The sequence below is a fragment of the Oxyura jamaicensis genome, chromosome 1 (assembly GCF_011077185.1).
Source record: "Oxyura jamaicensis isolate SHBP4307 breed ruddy duck chromosome 1, BPBGC_Ojam_1.0, whole genome shotgun sequence".
NCBI classification, from domain to species: domain Eukaryota; kingdom Metazoa; phylum Chordata; class Aves; order Anseriformes; family Anatidae; genus Oxyura; species Oxyura jamaicensis.
This window is the reverse complement of record NC_048893.1, coordinates 180,182,843-180,204,557: the sequence shown is the minus strand read 5'-3', so window position 1 is coordinate 180,204,557 and position 21,715 is coordinate 180,182,843. Positions and strand designations below refer to the sequence as shown.

Genomic DNA, 21,715 nt, shown 5'->3' with positions numbered 1-21,715 from the left:
ACATATGTACGTTCCATGACTTATTTAGCATTTAATTCTCAGACAGAGAGAAATTCAGTCTGAAGAGGAATTTTCTTTTAATGCACTCTGTTTAGTCTGTTTAACTTGATGCCATTTTGCTTATTTGAATGACTGTGTGATTCACATCAAGTATTAGTAATATCTGTAGTAAGAGTCAGGGAAAAAAAATAAATAAAATTCTCCTTTCATTGAAGAACTTTTGCAAGACTTCTTCTTTACCTCCTTTTATTATGTGGGGCTGAGACAGCCTTGCCATTAGCATCTCCCTACTAGCTGATACTTTTTACTCTTTATTTTTTTTACTCTTCACTTTTTTTTGCATATTATTTTATTTCAGATACCATTTTGTCATGGTGAACATATCTGAATATGAGAAGGTGGTACATCCTAGAATCTTGTGTTTAATATGGTAATGGTGTAGCTTTGGAAGTGATTTAGAGAACTTGTAATTTTATGAAAAGAAAGAATAATCAGACAGCTGAGAGAAGTTAGTGAAAACAAAGCCAATTGTATGGTTTTCTCTCTATCACTATGTCTATATGGGTAAGACACTTTTTCTGAAGAAAAGGACTTATACCCAGATTAATGGGAGACTATGTTGCAGGTAGTCATGTTCAGGAAAATGTAATCTCACAGGCACAGGTATGCACACTCATGAAGATTTAACAGCCAAGTTTGTTGTGATAACTTCCAAATATATAAATTAGATTACTTACTACTCATGTTGGAAACATGTTGAAGACTCATGCTGAAGAACAGAGTTTTTAACACTGCTATTGGTATCTAATACTCATTGGATTAAAATTAACGTGGATATGTACTAGTACTGTAGTATAACCAGAACTTAATATGTTGTAAACTTATCCTTATCAATAGACATTTTGACTTTCCATGAGCATACACTAGTAGGATCACAATAGTGATTGTATGCATGAAGGGCCTTCTGCCTTTTAAAACCTCTACAGTTGCTAAATCTTTCTGCTGAAGTAATGACTACCAAGCTCTGTTCCATACCATGAACAAAAATGATAGCTTGTTTTATGACTGATTCCCCACATAAAGCCTCATCTACTGAAAGATATTCCTACCCATGGCAGGGGGTGAGGCCTAGATGACCTTTAAAAGTCCCTTCCAACCCAAACCATTCTATGGTTCTATGATATTAATTTTCAGAAGTGAAGCATTCTCAACAATCCTTTCAAAGATAGGTTTAAAGTTTTTCATAGGTTAAGCCACTGAAGTAGTTTTATAAAGAAACATTTCCTAATCTATTCTTCTTCAGTATTTACTGGTAGAAGATTAGGACTTATCTTGTAAGAAAAATGAAAGTGAGATGTTCACTGTAGGTCAAATCCAATTAGTTAACATCTTTAGAATAAATTTCCAGAAAGATGTAGATGGGGAAGGAAAAAAAAAAAAAAAAAAAAAAAAAAGGATTAGTTTCTTAAAAGCTGTCATCTGGAGACACAGATAAGGTATTTTATATCACAGACTGTAAGAAGGTGGAGAATTCAAAGAAAAATGTCAGGTATAGTAATTATCTGGGTTAGGTGCTTGACTCTATAATGATCTTTTAGGCTGAAAGACAGTTAATTATCGATTTCAGCTTCAATGCATCCAATTACAAAAAGGAACTTTGGTTGTTTCAGAAAATGTTCGGGGCGGGTGGGAGGGTTAGGGCGAAGAAGCAATCCGCCTGTCCTAAGTGGTTTATATAGTTTAACATTCATATGGAAAATATATGTGCTATTTCAGTAGAAAACATAGCTATCACAATCACTTATTGTGGAACACCCTGGGGCAAAAAATAGTCAGAATAAACTCCTCGACAATTCTGCTAAAATTCCATACTCCATAATCAATGACTTTGATTCGTTCTCTACTAAACAACACATATGTCAAGAACCCAACCTGCTGGACTCACATAGCTCTCTGGGGAACAACCTGTGCTGACTTGAGCTCAGAGGGTGACCCAAGCTGTGCCTGTGGGAAATACAGGACCAGCTCTGATTTAAAGAGGAGAATAGAGAAAAACTATTGTTTGGATGAGATTCTTGCAAGTGGCTGCTCCAGCTCAGTTGTTGGAAACTTGCCTATGAGAGCATGGTGGGCTTCCTTATAATTTTAATAGATTTTTTTTCTAATCAATGCTTTTATTGTTATCACTTTTATTCTCCTACACTATACATCAGAAAGGAGTTTCTGGTTCAGTTTACGCTTGTCACAGTTATTTTACAGACTGTGAGAAGGGTGAAATTTTGCCAGATTTTAAATACAATGTTTTCCATGGACTAGCTTTCAAAAATAGCCTTATGGTTAGAATGTTTGTCCAGGAAGTGAGAGACTAAGTTCTTAGCCTCCAGAGACTGGGGGAATTCAAACCCACATTCCCATATTCACAAGCATATGCTGACTATCAGACTATAAATTAATGTGGGAGGGGACCCATGTGAACCTTCAGCTTTGATAGATTTTTTTTTTTTCTCTGCTTCTGTTTATGGATGTTCTATGACGTAACATTTGGATGAAAATAGAGATAAATCAAGAAATCATGAACCAAAACTGGATACCTTCAATAACAGTATGTAGGGTGAATCTTCCTAGTTGTCCTTTCTCTGGTCCAACCAAAATTGGCTTCATGGCTATATAATAGCTAAGCACCAATAGCAGTTATAGAAAATGTTATTTTCTAGCATAGACTGTAGACTGGTGCCTGGAGATATGGCATGAATTCCCTTAGAATGAGGGGGAGCTGAATGCAGTTTTTTTATGGTTTTACATATGTTTAAGCCTCCTCTTATTTCTTTAGTATTGCTTAGATAAGTACCACCATTGGGACAAACACTGAATTGAATGAAGCTTAGTCATCCTGCCAGGGTCAGATAACTACTCTCTCAGCCAAAACTGGCCATCTGAAATGGGTAATCTGAATCTGCACCTTATTAAGTTGATGATAATATAAATCTGCTGCAGTTGAGAGAAGAGTGAAAGGAATCTGTTTTCTCTTAGGAAGACACGGCACATACAAAGGACATTGTTTACTTATTTTAATTCTTTTAAGTGATCTGGCAAATGTAAATCTTTTCAGTTCTAAGAGATTGAATAGCAAAAATATTGGTATGGAGATCAACGATTTGCATTTTGATTTTTTTTTTCTCTTGTGATACGTGGGGATTTGTTTTAGCTGAATGCTAATTTGTATACAGATTTCTTCTCACATAGCAACTGTATTAGTCATCATAAAAAGGAGCAAAGAGAATACATGATATGCCCTGGAGTTCAACATGTATCGTTATAGTTGTTTTATTTTTATACTTTATGATTGCTTTATTGAATGTCTCTTTGAAACAAGTGACATTGAAAATGAGAATTATCTCAGAGTCTTTGAACAGATACCAAAGTAGATGACAGAATTGCAGAAAAGTGAGGGACAGATGCTTTCATCTGAAACAGACACAAATTCAGAAACTAATTTGGAAGTGATAAAAATTAATTTGCACACTTTAATTGGAATCAGACTTCTGCATGAAAGAAAAGAAGGAGGGTAGGCAGCTTGTGCTAAAAGTTGATTGAATTTTTTGTCAGGTAAGTATGTTGGACTTGGCCGCTTATCCTCTTGAGCCTCTCTGTGCAATATATTACATTCACCCTCTGACTGGTGTTCTTTAAAAGGATCAATGCTATTCCTGTTGTGTCCCTAGAGCCTGAAATTTCATTGATCTTGGGACTTGACATTTCTCATTACCTATTGTAGCTTCTGAGAGGATGGTCACAAGAGGTGTGAGAGTTAACCCTCCTTTTTCTATCTGGAGCTGTGCTGACCATAGTAAAATACTCTCTCTCAACCCAAAGCTTGGTTTGCACAGAATTATAACATAATCCTCAGAGGTGCTAACTATCCACCCTCTCCCAGGGAATGTATTTGTGTATATCTGAAAGGGAGGGTAAGTGTTCCAATTAAGGATCTTTGTCAAGTTAGCTTGTGCTTTTTTTTTTCGTTTGTTTTAATCTATCACGAAGAATACTGTTTTTTGTTCCATTTTAGACGTAACACAGTTATAGCAACTTAAAATTGTGAATGCTGAATGCCTGTATCTTAAAAGAGTATTTATTTCAAACTCATACATATTAAATGTATTATTTTATATCCCTTCACATATATACCCTGTAACATGGACTAGTTTAACCTTGACAGGGCAGCAGTTTAAAAATAGCCATCAGTGTCTTTTGTACCAAGTGGGCTGGATGGCTGTCTAAAGGTCCTGCTCAAGCATATTAGCACACATGCAATCTGCTTTGCTTGTTTAAAGAGTTATTACAACACTTGTCTGTGCAATTTACGTGCTAATTTTTAAAATACAGTATCTTGGCACAATTTTGCCAGAGTAGAAGCTCTTTGAAAAATAGTGCATAATTTGTACTGGCACTGTCTCTACTCTGCTAGCCAAAGACATCTCTCCTAAGACTGCTATGCAAAGGCAAATAAGCCAATTAATGCACCTGAACTAATGCAGTTATATTTAGCATTTTATCAACAGGTGTCTGTGCCCATGTTTTGCTACATACCCCATGGGAGCAGTATAGCACAGGGCAGTTCAGTGACTTGCCAAAGATCTTGAATCAGTTTAGTGGAAGAAATTGGGAACTTGCAAAACCTTACTCTTCTCTCATCCACTGTACCTTTCCATTTGGGGTCAGGATAGCTGCAAGATACCTAAAAGTCCACTCACCTTGGTCAATTATTTGTAGATATATAAAGTGCTACTGACATTCCTCAGCAAATAAACCAATGCTGCCAGAGGTAAGAATATTCTGAATATATGAATATTTTTCTCTCAGCAAACTTACTTTAAAAAACATCACTCCCTCATGTTGTGGACATTTTTGTTTACTATTTCCTATGCTGAAGTCTTATTTATTTGATGTAGCCTTATCTTTTCACCAAATCCTGTGCATGTTTTTTTCTGACAGTAAAAATTCAAGTATTACACTATTACAGGCTTCCATGAAAGTCATAGTGTTTTCTAAGATTTTGTTATCTGAGGAGTATCCCCTCAAAAGTGTTAGAAAGTATCCCCTCAAAAGTGTTTCTGTTAGAAAAAAACTTTGTATCATAACAATTTTATTTGCAACAAATAATTCAGTTATAACCTTGTATTTTCTTCCATGAAAGTCAGAGATCAAATGGAAGCTGGAATTTATCTTTTGGTCTCATATTTCTTTAAGTAGAAGCCCCTCATATGTGTTCCCATTGCAAACAGTACATAATTCCTGGAAATGTGCAATATGATAAAAAATGATGGCTCTTTTTCTTTTTTTTCTTTTTCTTCCTCTTTTTTCTTTTTCTTTTTCTTTTTCTTTTTCTTTTTCTTTTTCTTTTTCTTTTTTATTTTTATTTTTGTTTTTGTTTTTGTTTTTTTCTTTTTCTTTCTTTTTCTTTTTCTTTTTCTTTTTTTCCTTACCTTTTGAAAGCACTGTTACGGTGTAATACCTTACAATGGTATTAAACATGTTTTTCAGAGAGAAGGAAAGATTTAAAAGTATTTTATTTTGGACTTTGTAGAAGAATTTGCTTGTTTAGAAACACATCACAGATACGTTTTTTTTCCTTCTGCCAGCTAGTAATTTGGTTCGGAGCTGCTCTTTTGGGGAAATTACAGGGGATTTACAGTGATGATATTTCAGTTCATAGGTAGGATGTTTTCACCTGCAATTCCCTCAGAGCTACATCCTCTGACCTCTGGCTACATCTATCAGATATGATGTGACAGTGACAGAATATTTTGCTAGATTTTGAATGATTCCTGGAGTTCACATCGGCTGTCCTTAGCAATAAAATGTAATGTGATTGAGGTTCTCTCCCCCATGCCACAGCTTTTCCCATAGAAAGCATCATTGAATTTTTTTTTTCTTTGAGCTCTAAGGGGAAGAATCCTATTTTCAATTAGTGTCTGACTATTACTTCTAATAATGATTTTCCACTATTATTAATTTGTATTTACTAAAAACCAGGACTTCAGATAAGGGCAGTTTTTTCTTGTAAGTATTTTCGTTTGTAAGGTAAAACATCAATTAATGTGCTAATTTTTTAGATTCTGCCATTCTACAGTTCCATGATTTTATAGCATTTTCCTAGGAAACTGTGAGGAAAATTTTCTTCTGGAAATACTGTTTCCTTTTCTGCTTAAAAGTCTCTATCAACTAATTCCATTCACTGTTACTGGCAGACTGATGGCACTACTGTGTGCATTTCTGTAATCAGAATTTAGGCCAAGGAAAACCTTTAGCATAATTCCTTTTCTTTCCTGGAAGAAAAAAGAAATGAATGGGAAAATTCTAAAGATAGCTGCATATATATGTGCGTGTATATGTGTATATATATGTGTGTGTATATATACACACTTTTCTATTAGGCTATTGGAGAAAAGAATACCTTAGAAGGAGACAGAGGGTTCTGAACAGCAGTACTGATTCAGAAATTGTAAGAATCTAAGCCTCAAAATTTAGCTATCTTTGATCATATATACCTAATGTCTTTCTCTGTTTCTTCCAAAATCCATCCTTCAAAATGTGTCTGTACAAAGCAATGATAAGACCTTAAGTAGGTTGACCTATCCTGTATTATTGGGTACAAAAATGAAGTCTGTAAATCTATGTTCTCAACTGCTTCAGAAAGTGATAGTAAAACACATAGAACTATTAATTAAAATTTTGATAACAGAAATGTTTAGGATTAGTTAAGAAATACTGTAGATTTGTTGTAAAATTTCAAGAACTATTACATACAGTTCTGGCTACCCACATGTTAAGAAAAAACGCAGTGCAAAAGGAGCATAAGTGGGTTACCACAATGACTAAAAAGAGGCAAGTCTGTCACTTCAAAGAAGTTTATAAGAGTTTGGTTTGTTTAATAAAGTCAAAAAGAAGGGCTGGGAGGGCTGGTTTCTTCTATAAGAATATGAGTGAAGAATACATAAGTGAGAGGGAAGACCTGAAGCTAAAGGACAGTGCTGACATAAGAACAAAGAGATATAAGGTAGCTAAGAATAGATTCACACTGCCAATCAGAATATTTCTGTCCTTCACAGTAGGAAAGTTCTGGAATATCCTTCCAAGTCACATAGCCAGCTAGCTGTTTCATTAATTTATTTACAGGTTTATATAGTGTGAGTGTCTGCAATAAAAAAGACTAAATTCATTGACCCACAAAATTCTACTCAAGACCTGTTCCTAAAGTATATCTTTCAGAAACCATTGCGCTATTGTTCAGATACTCTAGTAGTTCCGTTGTTAATTTGTTTTAGTGTTTAACTGTTTTCGCAGGTAGGAAACTGCATTTTATAGCAGGGTTGAAATATGTGCAGCCATTCACCCACTGGACCCTGCTGTACCATTAACTGTAAGATAAATTTCTGAGCTATTGGACATCTTGTACACCTTTAACTCCCTGGATATGGTAGCCAAGTCACTGCTCTGCTGCCTGTGCAGTGAAGAGAGAAAACACTTTAAACTCTGTGCAACCTCCTATGATACTCTCTGTATCAGTTGTGTGACCTTTATTGGAGCTCATTTCTGAAAATGTGGGTACAATTTTCTTTCTAGTCTAAAGTAGTAAGATATTTCCTGATTCCTATTTGCTGGTTTAGGGCATTGCATTGAAAGCTAATGTTGAGGCAGTTTTGCATTCTGACTTCATAAATCTTTCTCTGTCTCAGTGCTTTCCAAACCAAAATAACGTCTCCAGTGAGCAGAGCTTGTGTTTGTCCAGCAGTGGCAACCTTCCACCTGATTGCATTCAAAATAACTAAAATAATTAAAATCCATTTGGCCATGCTATTATTTAACAAGACAATGCAGATAATGCTATAATAATAGCTTTCTCTCTTCATTATATGGTTGCCCATGAATCCTTGTATCAGCTGTATATTATTATATCTTACCAGAAAATATTTTATATTATTCTGTAGATAAAGTTACTGGCTTGTATTTAGTCAAGAATTAATTCCCGCCTCCCAGTGCAATACCCCAATATCCAGTATCCTAATACCTAGCTCCTAGCAGATACTCTCTTATGGACAAAAAATGTTAAGACCTGTCAGTGAACTCGCTGCTGTACCATCCCTACTGTCCTCAGACAGTTCCATATAAAACAAGTTTAAATCAAAATCTTGTACTACTAAGTCAAATGTCTTAGAAAAAAAAAATGCATGGAGACCATTCTAAAATACCCATCTTTATCAACTATACCTGTTGTCCTGTCAAAGCAGATAAGAAGTTTGCTTGACAAGACTCCCATTCCAGTACAGCATGGAGACTGGCATTAATGAGATTTTGGTCTTCAATTCTTTGTTAACTAAACTCTAGATTACTTTTTTTTCTCTCTCTCCCCTTTGGGGGGGGGGAGTTAATATTATGGTAATTCATCTGTGGTTTCCCAGATCATTTCTGAACTATACTGGCAGAGCGCCATTCTTTTTGTATTTTCCAATTTTCTGTATTTCCTGTGTACAAAGAAAATATAACCACATGAAATCTCTGTTATCTAGCAGGCCACAAAATTTCTGTTACTACATAACTTTTCTTTGCCTGGCTAAGTGATATCAAATACTGAGCACTTCCTTACTGCATACAGGAGTTTCACTGTTAAAATGTCAGCATCTGTTATTATTGGAAACAACAGAAATGTTGCTATTTGTCACATAAATGCTCCATAAATCCCCACCTATTTGAATCCACAATAAAATATTTTTTTCTCCTGTATGTATAAAATAAATGTTTTGAGAAGTCTACCCTACTCTTTAATAAAACTAAATGTGATAAAAATGGAATACACACCTACAGTGATATGTATGAAATGATGCATATCCATAACCATCTTTAGTTATAATTTTTATCTATAAGCATTCAATGTGACTCTGAATCAATAATGTCTATGCAACAGCTGTATCTTTCTAGTACAGTGCTGTTCCTCCTCTCTTCCCCCCTACAGCTTTATGAAAGAATTTACAATCATTAACATAAGAAAATCCTCAATTTATCCTACTCTTTAGGTTCCTAGAAGAAAGCTACAGACATATATGTTCAATATCAGATATTTACATTACAGATGCATATAACACCACCACAGGTTGTGTTCCTTATGTGAAATTTAACTTTTCAGTATTTTTAGATCATAAAACATCAATGTATTTTTATCATTCAAGTATTGGAAACAGCATGGAGTCCATCGTTTCTAAACAAATGAGTTTACTTTATGTTAGTGTATAACTTAATGGACTGTGAAGCTGCATATATGAAACTTTACGATGTCTGAATGTATTTTGTCCAGAAACCTAGGTATGAGATATTTAAACAGACTGTACTTTCCTTTGATGCTTACTGATTTAATGCAAATCAGAGCACAATTCTTTTGTTGTTAATAAATAAATAAATAAATAATGGTTTGGCATTTGTCCGTTGTTTCATTTTTATTTTATTTTATTTTTTTTTAACAGGTGATTATCCAGCTCCTCGGGCTGTTCTGACTGGTCATGACCATGAAGTTGTCTGTGTGTCAGTCTGTGCAGAGCTGGGACTTGTCATCAGTGGTGCTAAAGGTCAGAAATACTTTTATGATGTGAGACATAACATTTTTAGAGCCTTTCTTAATGGCACTTTTTGGTCTTCCTTCAAGCCAGGTATACTTTAATTTTGCAAAGTTTCTTCTATCAAGATTTTCTGTAATTCTGGGGGAATCTGCAGCTGCTTCCTCTGAGCATTGTTACTGTCTATCTGGACTTACTGACGTTGTTACTGTCTATCTGGACGATGCTTAGGCACAAATTAAGTTGATTGCTTTTTCCAAGCATCACTACTACTATCCACAGAAGAATTATATAATAATTTGTAACTCATTATCTTATTCTGAAGAAAATTCATAATAGAGACCTGGATTTAGGGTAGGGCGAGGTCCAAATTCTCCAACCTGGTCTTAATTAAAGGGCAGTTTGTGCGACTGACTTCAGACTCTTTGTCAAGGAAAACAGAGTCAATTTCCTTGTTTTGGGATCCATAGACCAGCATTTCACCACCATTTTTTAGTGGAAAGGTTTCCAAATAATCAGGAGTTTTCAGGTTTGCTATTATACTACTTCCATTAAAATTTTTGAGCCATCTCTTCACACACTGCTCATTATTTATTTATAGAATCCAAAGTATCCAACAGTTACTAATATAAATTTTCAAATTACCTTTACAAACCTGCAGCAGTCTCCTCTAGAACTTTGATCATCCATGTAAATAAAACACTCACATAAACTAGTGTTTTCTTAATCTTTCCTTATTCTATTTCTCACTTGTTCTGCCCAATTTCTTCTTTTCCCTTTAATTCCACATCTACTTTTCTTCCCCCACTTCTTTCTCTCATTTAGTTTTTTTTCTTAATTTGGCAGACTTTCCTGTCATTCTTTCTTCTTTGGCTTCCCCTTCTCTAGAGTATAGCTCTTACTGTCCTTTGAGCTATGTTATCTCTTCTCCTTTCTTATTTCCATTTCCATTTCTTATACCATTCCCTAATGTTTTTCTTACTTATATCTCTTCCTACCTCATTTCCACTCCACTCCTATATCCTCATCCAGCCACTGGCTTTCTCAGTTTACAGTGATACCTATTCCATATTTTATTCATAGATTCATAGAATCACAGAATCATAGAATCAAAGAAAATTTTAGGTTGAAAGGACCTTAAGGATAATCTAGTTCCCTGTCATGGGCAGGGACACCTCCCAACCGACCAGGTTACCCAAAGACCCATCCAACCTGGCCTTGAACACCTCCAGGGATAAGGCATCCACAGCTTCTGTGGGCAACCTGTTCCAGGGCCTCACCACCCTCTGATTAAAGAATTTCTTCCTAATGTCAAATCCAAACCTACCCTCTTTTAGTTTAAATCTTCTCCTCCTTGTTCTATCACTACACCCCCAACAAAGAGTCCCTCACCAGCTTTCCTGTAGGCCCTCTTTAGGTACTGGAAGGCTGCTCTAAGGTTTGCCCTGTGCCTTCTCTTCTCCAGGCTGAACAACCCCAATTCTCTCAGACTCTCTTCATAGAAGAGGAGCTCCATAAATCACCCTGAAAGTCCTTGCATTCCTTTTTAAGTTGCTGCTTCTGAGAGTAAGAAGGTGTTGTTTATTTTTCTTAGTAGGATTACAGATCCTATTTTTAAAAGAGCATTCCCATAGATCTTGAAATGGAGGTATCATAGTGTTGCATCTTAAAATGTACCTCATAGATTTCATAACTGTGTTTTTCTTTCATCAGCAATAATAATAAAAATAGGACATCAAAATTTCATATTAAAATCTCTGGAGTAAATGCAGTTGTAGTGTGGTCTTATAGATCCAATATCATAGTTACTCTGTTGGCTGTCAGATGACGTCCATTGTTAAAGCAATTCAGGACTGAAATCTATGCATGTAATACATTCACTGGGGGAAAGGACATATAGGAACTGCCATTGACTATAGGAGAAACATGCAGTGATATGATTACATGCCCTCTGGGAGTTGCTCCTAGTCACTGATAGGGCCCCATCTTTTTAATGTGAATGGGCACGCTAAGGAGAGTTCATGTTCTTGGAGGAAAGCTCTAAGACCAAGGCCTCTGAATGCTTGGAAAAAGGAAAATGTATTTTAGAGGTAGATCAATGGTAACTTCTACCAGTTTAAGGAAATAATGAACTACCACTATTAGGCATTTTTAAACTATTTTTTCATCTGCTAGCTCTTGCATTGTCTTTTCTGTTGTCTATTTTAAATTCTTTAGGCTAGAATTGCATCTTCTCATATCTATGCAGGACTAATATGATACAAATGTGTATTATGCATTGCCTCTGTGCACAGAGTATATAGTTTGTATAAACAGCAAAAGCATGATATATTATGTTTTCATATGCAGAAGGTCCTTGTCTGGTACACACAATTACCGGAGATTTGCTGAGAGCCCTGGAAGGAACAGAAAACTGCTTGTATCCTCGCTTAATTTCAGTATCCAGTGAAGGTCACTGCATCATCTACTATGAACGAGGACGGTTCAGCAATTTCAGCATTAATGGCAAACTCTTAGCTCAGATGGAGATCAATGATTCAACCAGGGTAAATCTAAATGCAAACAAGTATTTGTTGTGTCTTGCCTTTATTTATTACAACAAATTGAATTTATCTGCAGTGTATTTTTAAGGAAATCGTACATGTTAAGTTGCCAACTCCCAGTTAAGTAATATTCAAACACAAATCCTCTCATCTCCATCTCCAAATGCAAAAGTGCACTTGAGCTTTTTCAGAGTAAATAAGAACAAATTGTTTATGGTCCCATACAATACATGGAACTTTTGCTTGAAATCAAATTTCAGTGGGAAATATATCTTTAAAACAAAATACTCTGAAATGAGTCCATTCTTCATTTATTAGCCAAGACAGGAATTCATGCCTTCAGGGCTCTGTCCTGTCAAGAGCACTTGAAGCAGCATTAGGAATGCATATTGCTGCTGTGCTTTAGGTGTTAGTGATGGCACTGAGTATTGTAGGACAGAGAAATGTTATGTCCTCGACTTAAGTCTTGGTGTATACACTGGAAAAGTTTTGTGGTTATATATCATATTAAAAAACACATAGTTTTTTATTTAAAATTTAGAGATCCAAAATTTGTTGGTTTATTGCTTTTATTTGGGAGAAATAAGAGTGGAAGTATTTTTCTTCAAATTTAAAGTGAACAGAGGACAAAAAATGCTCATAAGTTGATTAAATTTTAGTAGCACTGATCATTTTCCATAAAAGCTGACTGCATACATGGGTTTTGTCTTATTCTTCTGAAGGCCATTCTCCTGAGCAGTGATGGGCAGAACCTGGTGACAGGGGGAGACAATGGTGTGGTAGAAGTATGGCAGGCCTGTGACTTCAAGCAGCTCTATATCTACCCTGGCTGTGATGCTGGCATAAGAGCGATGGATCTGTCTCATGATCAGAGGTGAGTTTGTCATTAATATTTGTATGTAAATAGTAAAAAATAAAACAAAAAAACAACCAAACAAACAAACAAAAAAAACACTACCCAAGTTGTTATCTGGTTGATTAGTTTTAATCAGCATGTTGTCTGATCCTTGAGTCTCACAATGCTTAATGGTGAGGCATTATATCACTGAAGTCAGTAAGCCAGAGACTCAGCTAACAAAATATTAGTAAAATTACATTAACTTAAGAGCATGCAAACAGCCAGACTGGATCAGACTGCAGTAGTACCTATTAATGATTTTTTTTTTTTTTTTAACATTCCAAAATTTATGTCTCACTTCTGAATTTCAGCAATGTAGAGATTGAGAGCTTTTTGGGGTTTACACCTAAATCAATGGATCTATCCACCAGGAATGGGTACAGTCCCTTCCTTTCGACTTTCTCTGTGCAATGGAGATGCAGTGTACAAACCTAGATATGTACAGTGACTGCTGTGGCACTAGAATGCACAGTGTAAATGTAAATATATGTGAACTCCGTCCCTAGGAATACTATTGTAATGTGATTATAATATAACCCTATATGTTGCATTTATGCAGGACTATGTGTGGATTCACTGTTTATATCATGCATGAGTCTTATATTTCTAATTGATATACAAACTTCTGCAAATAATTCGTAGGATGTTAGAAAAATCATAAACATTCACTAAAGTTTTTTCTTACACGTTTCAGCATTTCTATGCTATGTATCCATTTTGTAAAGCGATAAAGGCACCTAGAAATTAAATTTGTACCTAATTTATTCATATATGAGTAAATAATGAGAGAAAAAAAAAAAAAAGATTTTTGTCTCAAACAGTCTAATCAAAACTGAGTTACTGGAAGAGGCCTATTTGCTTCTGGAGCTTTGCCAGTTTATGCAGTATTTGCCAGTTTTCATACAGTAGTGTGCTGTGTTCTAAGATATTTATTTACACTGTGAAAATTTTCTGGTAGCCCATTTTCTCTACCCTTGATTGTAATATTAGGCTGGGAAGCCCCAGCTGTGTGAACTGCTTTAAGTACCTGCTTAGCTTTGGTCGCTTAATTAAGCAGAGAATGGATTTCGTATGGTTTGATAGAAGTGGAGATAGATATCTAATCCAATTTTAGAATTCAGCTACCAGAATTGGAGTGTAGATGCTAACCGGAAAATCACCTCAACCATTGCCACCAGAACATAAATATAGGGGTAAATTTCCATATGAAGCTTTTTAGGAGTACCAGGGTGTGATCAGCTTACAGAAAGCTATGATAATAAGCTCCCATAATAACCAGAGGAGATTTACTCACTACAGGCTGTGAAGTCAAAAGGACAAATTAGTACACCTTAAAGTACATGCTCAGTGACCTGTAGAGAGTTGGTCTCAGGCTATTTTGAGGGTATTGATTAGGGCCCTAATTTGGTTGCCTCCCCATAGCCACTTAGTACTGTATGAGATACTTTGGAGGTCAGAGGTGTACATAAGGGGTGGCACTTATGACGGAGGACCTAGTGAAGGTCCCACCCACACACTCCCTTCCAAGAGAGGCAGCTAGAGCCAAGGCAAGACAAAGAACATCTCAAATGGTCCTGGTGCTTTTATCTCTGCAAAGGTAATTGAACGGAGCTCTGTTCATTATGGTTGACCATAATGAGAATATGGGAATTGGTTTCATATGTAGATATCTAAATTTAGTGTCTCCATGGCAAACTGAGCACACCCATGAGCTTTACTTTCATACAGCATTGCTAAAGAGACTCATTCTTTTAGCTTTTTTACTGTTTATGCAAGACATAATTAAGTAAAAGAGGATTAACACAAATATCTTTCCTATCTTTTTCAGAACTCTGATTACTGGCATGGCTTCTGGCAGCATCGTAGCTTTTAATATAGATTTTAACCGGTGGCATTATGAACATCAGAACAGATACTGAAGCAGAATGAAGAACTGAAAGCCCAGGTAAAGCTGAGAGCACAAGTGCTGCAATGAAAGGTGTAGTCTCTGGTGGAAAACCACGTCTGCATTGACCTCCGTTGTACATTCCATTACACCCAGCAATAGCTGTACATTGTAGTCAGCAACCATTTTACTTTGTGTGTTTTTTCACAACTGAACACCAGCTGCTGAAAAGCAAGCTTGTATCATGTAAATTATATGAATTAGGAGATGTTTTGGTAATTATTTCATATATCTTTGTTTATTGAGAAAAGGTAGTAGGATGCGCCACAAGAGACTTTTGCAAATTCTGAGGAACCTTGTGTCCAGTTGTTTCAATGTTTAGGCTATGAACCTAACATGCATCCCATCTCCAGCCTCTTTTCAAGCTGAGATTAAAAAAAAATACGTTTGATACTTTGTACATCAGATGCACATCTTAACTTTAAAGGGATACTTTTGTAAAAGTAAAACCTTGTATAAAGAACAAAATTGTTTCTTAATTTTATTGTGGAGTTACAACTTGCATGTACTTTAAACCTGATGTCTTGAAGGAACAGGTGCATTCACACAAATCAAACTGGAGATCTGCCTAAGGGTACAGCTTGTGTTAAAGGGTTGAATTTGGGTGCAAACAGTAATTTTGACATTTTCACCAACATGTTTTTCACTTTTTGAATCTAAACTTTACCCCTTTTAAGTGGAGTTCTGCTCATAAAGCATTTGGATAAAAAGCCATCATTTGCCATATTTATACTTTATACAATATAAATTAAATTCCTCCCTTTTAAATTCAAAGACTAGATAGAAAGGGAGCAAAGAGGGTAAGTTCAGTTTAATGCTTTGTAATGCTTAATGATTCCCAATACAGACAAAGTGCTATACTTCTGGATTATTAGCATTTGGCATACAAACCATTGGGCCAGAGAGCCTCAAATATTTTTTTCCCTTATTTTTCCTCTGAGCAGCTCGGTTTATTCAACAGCCTTAGCTTCATTGTAGAGGTGACTGAAGTTATTCTTTTGGGTTCTTCTGAAAATCTCACCTGAAGCCACTCAGACTAAGGCACTTCATGTTTTACAATACTGTAATGATAATTATTGGAATAATTTTCTGCACATTGTACTGATCAAATTACACACCCAGGGGTATATACACTTTAATTCATGTTTCTTCTTTGTATATTTGGTGACTGTATTGTCATAGATGTACATATTGTGTCGGTAGGGCTATGAGGCATGTAACAGGAATGTAATTTTCTCAGAATTTACACTCATTTGCAGTCATTTATTTAAAAAGATAATGGATTCTTTGTATTGGCACTTTGCACCAGAAACATATCATTATTTATTGATGTGATTACTTATTTGTTCTCCACCTTGTATTAGTAATTTTAGCACTGAATTTCCCTCTTCATTGTTGTTTGTATTTATAAGATTCGGAAATCATGGGGATCAGTGTAATGATTAAGTTATTCATCACCAGTCTGTAAGCAATATCTTGAGTTCGTAGCTTAGAATTGGGAGACTATTGAACATCTGGAAGACAAGTTCATTTCATCTTGAGATCATGGTGAAATATTTTGGATATATAAATTCCTTAAGCTATTGTAACCATGTTTTATTGCAAAGATGTAAAATATGCCAGATGTGTGTGAGTTGGAAATCAAAAAGAAAAATAAAATATGCAAAGAATTCAGTGATAGTTTTTCATTTCAATGAACTTTTCATCAAATAGTTCACATTATCATTAGGAGCAAGCAATTATTTTAAGAAATCCTCTCTTACAGACAATGTATATGCCAAAAATTATGTATGCTGGGTGGTTGTATTTCCTGGGGTGTCAAGAAATAAAAGAGAGGTTACAGAATGTGTTTTGCAACTCGTTTGATTGCCAGTACATGAAGAGAAACTACTGAAGATACTTTGATCAGCAGAAGAATCCTTGTGAACAGGCATTAAACATGTATAATACACCTCACAGAAAGCAAAGATCTGTTGATAGCCATTTTGGGTATCTCTCAATATCTGATAAGACAGGAATAAATTCTTCTTGTTTTAGGCATTGAAAGTTAGGTATCTACACTCCCTGCACAGTAGAACAAAACAGGTGGGATAAATCACCTGAAAATGCTGATGTCCCTACAAAGTTATAGCAAGTAACTGTAGATAGATAGTTATATAATGTCAGATCACAGAATCATGGAATCATAGAATCATTAAGGTTGGAAGAGACCTTTGAGATCATCCAGTCCAACCATAACCCTAGTACTAATATCACCCCACTAAACCACGTCCCTTAGCACCAGGTCCAACCTTTCCTTAAACATCCCCAGGGACAGTGACTCCATTACCTCCCTGGGCAACCCGTCCCAATGCCTGACTGCTCTTTCTGAGAAGAAATGTGTCCTAATTTTCAACCTGAACCTCCCCTAGAGCAACTTGAGGCCATTCCCTCTAGTCCTATTGATAGTTACCTGTGAGAAGGGGCTGACCCCCAGCTCCCCACACCTTCTTTTCAGGTAGTTGCAGAGAGCAATGAGGTCTCCCCTGAGCCTCCTCTTCTCCAGACTAAACATCCCCAGTGCCCTCAGCTGTTCCTCATAGGACTTGTGTTCCAGGCCCTTCACCAGCTTCGTAGCCCTTCTCTGGACATGCTCCAGGGCCTTGATGTCCTTCTGAGGGGCCCAAAGTTGAACACAGTACTCAAGGTGCAGCCTCACCAATGCTGAGTACAGGGGGATGATCACCTCCCCCTCCTGCTGGCTACACTGTTCCTGACACAAGCCAGGATGCGGTTGGCCTTTAGCCACCTGGGCACACTGCCAGCTCATGTTCAGGTTAGCATCAGCCAGCAGCCCCAGATCTTTTTCCTCTGCACAGCTTTTGAGCCACTCTCCCCCAAGCCTGTAGCATTTCATGGTGTTGTTGTGCCCAAATTGCAGGACCCGGCACTTAGCCATGTTGAACCCCATCCCATTGGCCTCTGCCCATCAGCCCATCTTATCCAGGTCCCTCTGCAGGGCAGTGCAAGAAGCAAATCAGTCCTTGACTCTGTATGGGCACTGCTCTGCAATAACTAAAAACATTGGTGTGATATCAGCATTATTCTCACCTTAAATCCAAACCACAGCACCTACCAGCCCCTATGAAGAAAACCAACTCTCTCCCAGCTAAAACCAGGACTCAAGTGCCCTTAATGTAGGCTCAAGGCCCCTATTATGTGCAGATCTCCAGTTTATGTCACAAGAGTTTTCCAAAGTATCAACTATCCCATCTCTTTCACATAGTAAAGCTAGACGGACTCATCTTTTTTCTGTGTAGAAATGGGAGTTACTGATTCCAGGGAGTCTCTGAGAGCTGCCTGTGGAACATGAAGCAGCTCTGGCAAAAATGGCAAAATGGGGCCAATCTCTCATCTAATGCAGACATATCATTAAACATAAAATTGTGCAACTAAAATATATCTGCACTGTAAATAACGTACAATTATTGGCTGTGCTTCTACCAGTCTGTCCTAGGCTAAAAATGGGACTATAAGGTAATGTTGTACCAGGAGCATGATACAGCAGCTGTAAGGCTTTTTCCCTGTCCAGATTTTACCACTGTTGAGGAGGGTACTGCTTTCTCTACATGAACAATGATAAAAGAAAGGCTGCTTCATTTTACCCCAAGGAAAGACTAGTTAGGCTCAATTTACTGGAAGAGCTTCAGATAAATAATGATTAAGTTGATAGAGAATCTCACAGGCTGTGCTTGTAAAGCTAAAAACACTGCCTGGGAACAACTGATGTGGTGAATGCTTGTTATAATATAGTGTATCAACCCTGCTGACAAGCAAGCAAGATGTTTGAACCAGCCTTGTGCTGCCAGGGATAAAAGCATTTGGAGCAGACACAGGGAGTGAAGGGCTGACTTCTGCTAACAGCAAGAGAACCACCTCCTGATATAAGACATCTAGTACCTATAAATATTTTATTTGGAGATGTCTAGCTGGAGTTTATGCTCATATTTTTCAGTGGTTTAATTGTGGACTGGTTTTATTTAGGCTTTTTTTTTTTTTCTGTTACTTACAAACACTAAAAATAAACATGATAAAAGAGAATATTTTATTTAAATAAGGAAAAAATGATTGGAAATTTATTACATCTATGCAGTACAGTACAGTTTATAGACTTTTAACCCCCATGATTAGTTTTTCAACAACCACAGTTACGTTTCAAGATCTGCAACTGACAAGAAAACAAGTCAGTAGATTGCTTTCTTGTAAACTTTATAAGCTGTGGTCATATAATTAGTTTACAGAGGGATTTACTTAGATGAAAATCTGCCAAACAGCTGACTCGGTTTCTGGATCCCTCTGTGGTGACATCAGGCCTAACCAGCACAGCGGCTCTGCATGCCAGAAGTACGTCCTCTCCCTGTTCCACCCCACTAGCACAAATAAGGATTTAGATAACTAATGTAGATACCTATGCATAAGATTCAGAGCCTGGAGTACTTTTTTGTTGTTGTTGTTGTTCATTAAAAGCCTGGCATAAGGGCTCTGTGTGTCTTAAGAGTGCCACAGTACCAAGATATCTTCAGCCTATGGTTCCTAACATGGAGCAGAGAATAAGTTCTTACATACAAAACTAGACAGTCAGGAAATAAAATCTTCTCTGGTGCCAGAAGACTACAAACAGCTAAAAGCTAGCAGCACCAGTGGATATGACTTTAAAGTTTCATGTCTGTTAATACTTTGAAGAGATTCAGTCTTGGCAAGATGCTGCAATGAACAAGCTCTTTGGCAAACCTAATCCTAGTGTCATATTTGAGCAAATTTAAGCCATTAAGAACGATGCACATAGTCTCCCTCACTGCACAGCAGAACTAGCAATTGCTGGAAAAGGCAGCGGAACAATTGAAAGTGGTCTTTCAATCCAGCTGTACAGCTATGTGTAAAAATCCAGTGCCCATGGCTGTTCAGATACATTACTTTGTACAGACCTATCAAACAGGAAATAAAATAGTGCCTGGTAGCCAGTGTCCCTGCATGCACATCTTTTCAATTAATAGCACTAATACAAAAAGAAACTGTTTCAGCAAAAAGATACTGTTTCAGGAGGAACAAAGCAGGACTCCAGGCAGGGCCCAGTGGTATGGAGAAAAGTCAGAGAGGGAGGGATAGCTTTCCTTTTCAGTCACAAAATACCAGGGTTGTTTCTCCCAAAGAAGCCTGAACAGTTTGTCCCAAGCTCCTCTCTTGCAATGCCCAGTCCTGCACCTTTTCCTCCTCTAACCCTTCTGTTCACCTTATTTAAATTTGCCATGAAGATGTCTTGTCTGTATATTGGGTTTTCTGTCTCCTTCAACCACGGAAGAACCTCACTGGTACCTACCACACTCCCTCACTATCCCTAACTGCCAGGGAGAATTGGAGGAGACTCAGCATAAAGTACACTTGTGAGGCTCCAGAAAGCTCATACAAATCTATTTTCCAAGTTCCTTGCTGTTCCAGTGTGAGTTGCAGGTAGTAAAAACCTGAAATGAAAAGGGATTCACTACAGTTCCTATCTTTCAACTGCCTGTTCAAGCAGAACCAAAGGTCACGTGGGAGCATTATTCTCCTAGAAAATAACACAGGTCAGGGCCCTTCTCTGACCCGAAGGCAAGTGGCATGACATAGGCTTTAGCCACTCCACCAGACTCCCTGGGACCAGCCTTTAACCCATCCTACCCCATGCACACTGCAGGGTGTTGTTTAGAGAGTGATAGGTTAAAAGCATGTCAGTTACACTCTGCAGATGAGCACCGTGCAGTGCCCAAACCTACAACTCTCATCGATCAAGTTGTTAGCGCAGTTGTTGCTAAAATTTGTCCCTCAGGCTCCAAGCTCATCAGCTTATCAGTCATACCACACATTGTGACAGGTGGCATTTAGGGATCAGTAACTTCTTGGGATGCAGACCACTGTGTACACCAGGTTGGACTCCTAACAGGTTTGCCACAAACCTTTATTCCAGTCATAACTTCTTCATCAGTATTTGAATTTCCCTCAACAATATCGTTTGTTCCTACTTACTTCAGGCACCAGAAGCGTCTGCATTTACCTATGGTTGCACTGGCACCTCGTGTTCTAGCATCTAGGCAGAGGTCTTGAAAGTATGGAAGACGGCTTTGCTGCTGCTCTGCATTTCATCACCTTTGTGATTCTTTAGAGAATCCTTGTCATAATTCTTACCTGTGTGGCAGTCAGCCCCTCAGACAAGTGAGTTTTTACCAGCACTTGCCATGACCATTAAACCTCTGATACAAACTGATTTCCCTTTTGTATTTCTCTGTAGGAGTCCCTGTCAAAACATCTGCTCAGGCAGGAGTTTATCAGACTTGGTAAGCAGATATGATCCCAGCTACACTCAGGAGGAAATAGATCAGAAAGTAAAGCAGATGTATTCACAGTGAAAGCAAACTTGTTTGGATATTTAGGTTTGGTGCTGTGAACACCCATAATCCTTTTGATTCACTACAAAGATTATTTCATATATCTTAACTTGAAAGATGTTAACTTCCATGACTTGCTCAGATCTCTACCATGAAAGGACTGACAACACACATCCAATCATGAAAATATTAAGTGGTGGTTCCTTCATTTTTTGGCAATCTAATGGCTCCAAAGTTTTTTGTTTGTTTTGGAGGGTGGAGATGGAGGGTGTTGTTGTTTTTCTTTCTTTCTTTCTTTCTTTCTTTCTTTCTTTCTTTCTTTCTTT

At 37.1% G+C, this 21,715-nt stretch overlaps 1 protein-coding gene across 1 annotated transcript in view; it reads left to right on the top strand.

The window, feature by feature from the left end:
• NBEA (neurobeachin) overlaps positions 1-16,835 on the top strand; it is a 527,091-nt gene extending 510,256 nt beyond the window's left edge. Inside the window, exons 55-58 of the mRNA XM_035337838.1 lie at positions 9,516-9,617; positions 11,955-12,151; positions 12,871-13,022; positions 14,875-16,835. Of these exons, the coding sequence (XP_035193729.1) occupies positions 9,516-9,617; positions 11,955-12,151; positions 12,871-13,022; positions 14,875-14,965 (542 nt within the window). The 3' untranslated portion in view covers positions 14,966-16,835. The remainder of the gene's footprint in view (positions 1-9,515; positions 9,618-11,954; positions 12,152-12,870; positions 13,023-14,874) is intronic.
• Positions 16,836-21,715: the final 4,880 nt, after the last annotated feature.